The following is a 6,000-nucleotide window of genomic DNA, read 5'->3' as shown; positions in this document are numbered from 1 at the left end:
TCGGCGGAGCCAGCGAGAAGGAAGTGATCCCAGCTCGGGAAGTAACGCCGGGAACCAAGACGACCCCAAGCCATTGGCGAGCGGAGCCGGAGCCAGTCGCGCCTGCCGGGGCAGGGGGTGGGGCCTGGATGTAAGGGGGGCGGGGCCACCATCCTCCAGTGGAAAAGGCTCCCGGAGTGGTTTGTCCTACTTTGCTGCCGGTAGAGGCTCCGAGTTGCCGCCCCTCCCCCGGGAGTGGTGGAGATTCGATCACGTGACAGTCCGGAGGCCGGAACTGGGCAGGTTGTGGAAAGCGCAGAGTTTTGACAAAAACAAGCGGCGACGTTGCCAGCGCAGGGTCTATGGCCGAGGCGGTGAGGCCCCCGCGCCGGGCCAGGGCCAAGGCCAAGGCCAGCCGGACTAAAACCAAGGTGAGGGAACCCGCCCATCCTATCCTCCCCAGGCCCTGGCAGGTGCGCTCTCTTTTTTCTTCTCTTCGGCCTCTCCAGCCCACTCTGCCCGTCCCCTGAGCCCCTCTCATCCTCTGTCCCCACCTCCCCGTATTTGATCCCCCCACCCGTTGACACCAGGTTTGTTCTTCTGTTCCTCCTTCACGTTCCTCTGCCGGACTTTGTCAGGAGCCCCCCTTTTTTTTTCTTTTTCCTCCTGTGACCTCACTAGGCTTTTCCTTTTCTGCTCCTTTCTTGACTTTCCTCAACCGGGTCTAGATTCCTATCGTGAAGCAGCTTTTCTCTTCCCAGTCTCATCTTTAACTCTCTTTTTCTCCTTTATAATCTGTGAACATTTTCAGTCCCTCTTCCCATAAAGAGGAAAGGGACCCCTCCTCCACTCAAGAATGTATCCTTTGGAAGAGCTTTACAGATAGAGACAGAAAGTAGACTGTAGTGATGTGCCTTTTCAGTTTAAAAATTCAAGATGACAGTGGTGCTGCTGCTGTTTATTTCTCATTATCCTGGTTGTTTATGATGGGGCCCGAATGACCAGAAATTAAACCAGAGCGGGACTCATACAGCAGGGACAGATCTGTATTTTCTGGGTTTCCTGGATTATACTAACGTGTGGTATTGGTGTGATTTAAAGTTGATTTGTCTTGTTTTCAGGTGCAGTCTGGGCTTTCATTTCGTTCCCTTATGTTTTCTGAAATGACATTTATTTTACAGTGAACAGATTAAATGCTGCCCGTGGATAGCTGGACATATATAATTTTGGCTTACCTGAAACTGAATTTATATTAAGGAAACAATGAAGGTGGTATTAAAAATACAGGAAATTTCCTTTCCTACAAGTAGGTGATGTTCCAGAGCAGGTGTAACTTAAAAATGATACGAAAATAGGATTTTCTCATGAGAACAAGATTTTAGCAGGAGACTGGTGTTCAAAGCTACCATATTTAATAAGCTGTAAATGACTTATGTAGATCCCTTTCATTATGATGCCTTAAAAAAAAAAAAACTGTAGTGGAGTTATGTGCATCAGTGTACCCAGATCTGTGAGGAATTACTCTGGGGAGAAAGCCATTTTGCTACTAATTTCAGAAACATTTTTTTTGGGGGGGTACGCAGGCCTCTCACCGTTGTGGCCCCTCCCGTTGCGGAGCACAGGCTCCGGACGCGCAGGCCCAGCGGCCATGGCTCACGGGCCCAGCCGCTCCGCGGCATGTGGGATCCTCCTAGACCGGGGCACGAACCCGTGTCCCCTGCATCAGCAGGCGGACTCTCAACCACTGCACCACCAGGGAAGCCCCAGAAACATTTTTAAGAGGAGTAATTTTGCATTGTATTGGGCTGGTAAAGGACTATCTAAATAGAGGAGGAAGTAAAAAGCCATTGGTCAGCCATGCATAAGGTCCCTGAACCTAGAATACAGTAGTGTATAACATGTAAACATCCATCTATAGAGAGCAGAATCTTTTTTTTTTTTTTTTTTGTGATACGCGGGCCTCTCAGTGTTGTGGCCTCTCCCGTTGCGGAGCACAGGCTCCGGACGCGCAGGCTCAGCGGCCATGGCTCACGGGCTCAGCTGCTCCACGGCACGTGGGATCTTCCCGGACCGGGGCACGAACCCGTGTCCCCTGCATCAGCAGGTGGACTCTCAACCACTGCGCCACCAGGGAAGCCCGAAAGCAGAATCTTAATTCTCAATCTGTAGGGTTTTTTTTTCTTCAAAATGAATGATGAAACTAAAGCCTAGATAAGTTAAATGATAAGCCAGAAGTCATGCAGTTAGTAAGAGACTCAAGTTAAAGCCCAAAATCTTAATTCTCGGTCCAGTAGCTTAATAATTGTTCTACATATCTATGTGTATCTATAGATAGAATGTTATAAATACTTAAAAATGTTCAGTTAAGAGGATTCTCTGTTATTTTGTTTAGAACAGATTTTCTAAAATAAAAAATTAAAACTCAAACTTAAATCCATCATGAAAAACCAATTGCTCATTTTATTTTATTTTTTTATTTTTATTAATTTTTTTTATTTTAATTTTTTTTTTTTTGCAGTACCTGGGCCTCTCACTGTTGTGGCCTCTCCCGTTGCGGAGCACAGGCTCCGGACGCACAGGCTCAGCGGCCATGGCTCACGGGCCCAGCCGCTCCACGGCATGTGAGATCCTCCCGAACCGGGGCACGAACCCGTATCCCCTGCATCGGCAGGCGGACTCTCAACCACTGCGCCACCAGGGAAGCCCTATTTTATTTTTTTAAAGATTTATTTATTATTTATTTTTTGGCTGTGTCAGGTCTTAGTTGCGACACGTGGGATCTTTGCTGAGGCACGTGGGATCTTTTCGTTGCGGCGTGCAGGCTTCTCTCTAGTTGTGGCATGTGGGTTTTCTCTTTTCTAGTTGTGGTTGTGGTGTGCAGGCTCCAGGGCGCGTGGGCTCTAGTTGAGGCCTGCAAGCTCAGTAGTTGTGGCGCACGGGCTTAGTTGCCCCGTGGCACGTGGGATCTTAGTTCCTTGACCAGGGATGGAACCCGCATCCCCTGTATTGTAAGGCGGATTCTTTACCACTGCGCCACCAGGGAAGTCCCCAATTGCTCATTTTATTGACACACTGTGGGCAACCTCCCTACACAAACATAAATTTATTTTTTGTCTTTTAAAATTTATAAAGAGGTCTTAATTCCAGAGGTATTTGATCAAACCAGAAATCCTTGACATACTTTTAGTCACCTTTCAAATCTAGTCAGTCACTAAGGCTTGCCAATTGTATTTTGTAACTATTCTCTTGATTCTGCCCATTTCTCTCCATCCTGACTAACTCAACCATCCTCCAAGGAAGATTTCTTGGATTTTTGCTAAAATGGCCTTTCCAAGTTCATTCTTACTGCCCATTCTCTAAACTAAAGCTGGATTGATATTTTTATAAACAGACCCCCAAAATGATTGCTCTCCTACTTAAGGCCTTTCAAAGATTTCCCATTGCCCAGAGTCCAAGAGTCCAAAGTATGGACTCAAGGCCCTAAACTGTCTGGATTCTGTCTTTCTCCTCAGCCTCTGGTCTTCACTACTATCTCTTTTGATTCTCAGCCGTATATATCCTTTCCTGCTTTAGGGCCTTTGCTCATACTCTTTGCTCTGTGCTGACACCTCTTCCTGTCCCTCTTCACCTGCTCATTCATGAGGTCTCTGCTTAAACCTCATCACCCTCATCACCCACATTACCCCCCAGCCCCCACCAGTAGTGCTCTACACCGCTTTGTGTCACTCATCTCACTTGCAGTTAGTTTGTTAACATCTCTCTTCTCCCTTAGACTGTGAACTCAGTGAGGGAGGGACCTTTTTCCTAATACCCTTTACAGCCCTTGTAGGCATTTGCTAATGTTTGTTAAATGAAGGAAAAAATACCAGTATTGAAGAATATTTCCAAGCTTTGTCACTCAGAAGAATTTACTCTGGTAAATTTCCTCTAAATAGTATGAGAAAACAAATGGAAAAAGTCCACGACATCAGCAAGGCCCTCATACTTGTCAGTTTAGAAAATTGATTCTTCTCTTAGAGTAAATAGATTTATTACTTAGAGCTGGTTATGGTTTGGTTATGATCGTGAAGTCCTACATTAATGAAACCTTTACCATTGTGGTGTAACTTGGTTACTGTTAATGGAACCATAAAGTAGTTCCAAGGCTTATTTCAGGAAGTGAGGAGTGTCATGTGCTTTTGCCTTTAGATAGTTTGACCCAGCAGCTGACCTGTATTCCTTAATATTAATCATTTGGAAGATGAGCTCACATTGCTAGTTTTTGGTTTTCTGGTGCTTATCACTTGATACCTAAGAGATAGTCCTGATTAGTTTCACCTACCTTGGAGGACCCTGACTTCATTGATCATGGTAGATTATGGGTTAAGAACAGTAGATTTTTAGATTGGATGTACTCTGCAGAAGCAGTATATTTTATAGTCATGGAAAGTATTTTTGCAGTTAATACTAAATTCTGAATGCCGACAACTCATTAATAGTAAGAGTATATTGTAATTGCTAAGGATAGACTGAGATGTGTCCCAGAAAACTGATAACAGAAACAGAGACCTTTAAATCCCCATCGCCTCTTGCTTCTTGGCCTAGATGATTTCTACCTCTTAGTCCCTCCTTCCCATGAGTGATTATAGGAGTGAAGTTGGGGGATGTTCTATGTTATTTAGCTCCTGTTGTGCCTCCTAAGATGCATTTATTTGTTGAATAAACACTCATCGATCACCCACTATGTCCCAGAAACTGTTCTAAGAACTTGGGATGTAAACAGAGGAAAAATAAAAAATAAAAAAAAGAACCTGGCCTTAACGTAGCTTGCATTCTAGAAGGAGAAGACAAACAAACAGAAAACTCCATAAAAAAATAAATAAAATGTATAATATATTAGAAGATGACAAGTGCTATGGAAAAAGGAAAAGAGGAACAGGGTAAGGAGCTGAGTACTGGTGATTAGGATGGGTTGTGATTTTTTTTTTTTAAAATAAGTTTATTTATTTATTTATTTTTGGCTGTGTTGGGTCTTTGTTGCTGCGCGTGGACTTTCTCTAGTTGTGGCGAGTGGGGGCTACTCTTCCTTGTGGTGCATGGGCTTCTCATTGCGGTGGCTTCTCTTGTTGCAGAGCACGGGCTCTAGGCTTGCAGGCTTCAGTAGTTGTGGCTCGTGGGCTCTAGAGCGCAGCCTCAGTGGTTGTGGTGCACGGGCTTAGTTGCTCCGCAGCATGTGGAATCTTCCCGGGCCAGGGCTTGAACCCGTGTCCCCTGCATTGGCAGGTGGGTTCTAACCACTGCTCCACCAGGAAGTCCGGGTTGTGATTTTTATATAGGCAGTCAAGGTAGTCCTTACTGAAGGTGAAATTTAAATAAAGACATGAAAGAGATGAGGGAGTTAGCCATTTGGATTTTGGGAACACCTGGGGCAAATGCCTTAAGGCAGTAGCAGTGTCGTTAGGGTGGAGTGCGTGAGGGGCGAGTATTTGGGATGAAGTCAGAAGGTGACACAGGGCCAGGTCATGTAGGGCCTTGTAGGCCATTGTAAGGATTCGTACTTTGAGTTAAACATGGAATCACCTCAGGGTTTCAAGCCTAGGAGTGATATGATCTAAGTTATTTTAAAGGGTCACTGTGCTTGCTTTGTTGAGAAGAGACTGTAAGGGAGCAAGAGTATGAGCAGAGAGACCATCTAAGAGATTTTTGCTGTGATCCAGGCAGGAGGTGATGGTGGCTTGGACCAGAGTTGTAAAGCAGAGGTGGTGAGAAGTGTTTGCAGTTTGGGAGTTTCTGAAGATCTAGCCAAGACTATTTTTTGGTGGTTTGGTTGGGATATGAGAAAACAGTCAGGGGTGACTCTGAGATGGGGGAGGCAGTGAGTAGGACAGCTTTTGGGGGGCAGATCAGGAATTCAGTTTAGGACATGCTAATTTTGAAATAAATGTCTGTCAGACATCCAAATGGATTGGATATGTGGATCTAGAGTTTGGGAGAGATAAAAGATTTGGGGTCATCAACATATAGGTAGTTATTTAAAACCAG

At 45.1% G+C, this 6,000-nt stretch overlaps 1 protein-coding gene across 1 annotated transcript in view; it reads left to right on the top strand.

Annotated features, from left to right (window-relative positions):
- The first annotated feature begins 310 nt into the window (after positions 1-310).
- The window catches only part of EPG5 (ectopic P-granules 5 autophagy tethering factor), a 126,635-nt gene continuing 120,945 nt past the window's right edge, over positions 311-6,000 (top strand). Inside the window, exon 1 of the mRNA XM_060118603.1 lies at positions 311-410. Coding sequence (XP_059974586.1) covers positions 342-410 — 69 coding nt within the window. The 5' untranslated portion in view covers positions 311-341. The remainder of the gene's footprint in view (positions 411-6,000) is intronic.

This window comes from Mesoplodon densirostris, chromosome 15 (genome assembly GCF_025265405.1).
Source record: "Mesoplodon densirostris isolate mMesDen1 chromosome 15, mMesDen1 primary haplotype, whole genome shotgun sequence".
NCBI classification, from domain to species: domain Eukaryota; kingdom Metazoa; phylum Chordata; class Mammalia; order Artiodactyla; family Ziphiidae; genus Mesoplodon; species Mesoplodon densirostris.
Note: the sequence above shows the minus strand (reverse complement) of the source record. Positions and strands in the feature narration are given on the sequence as shown.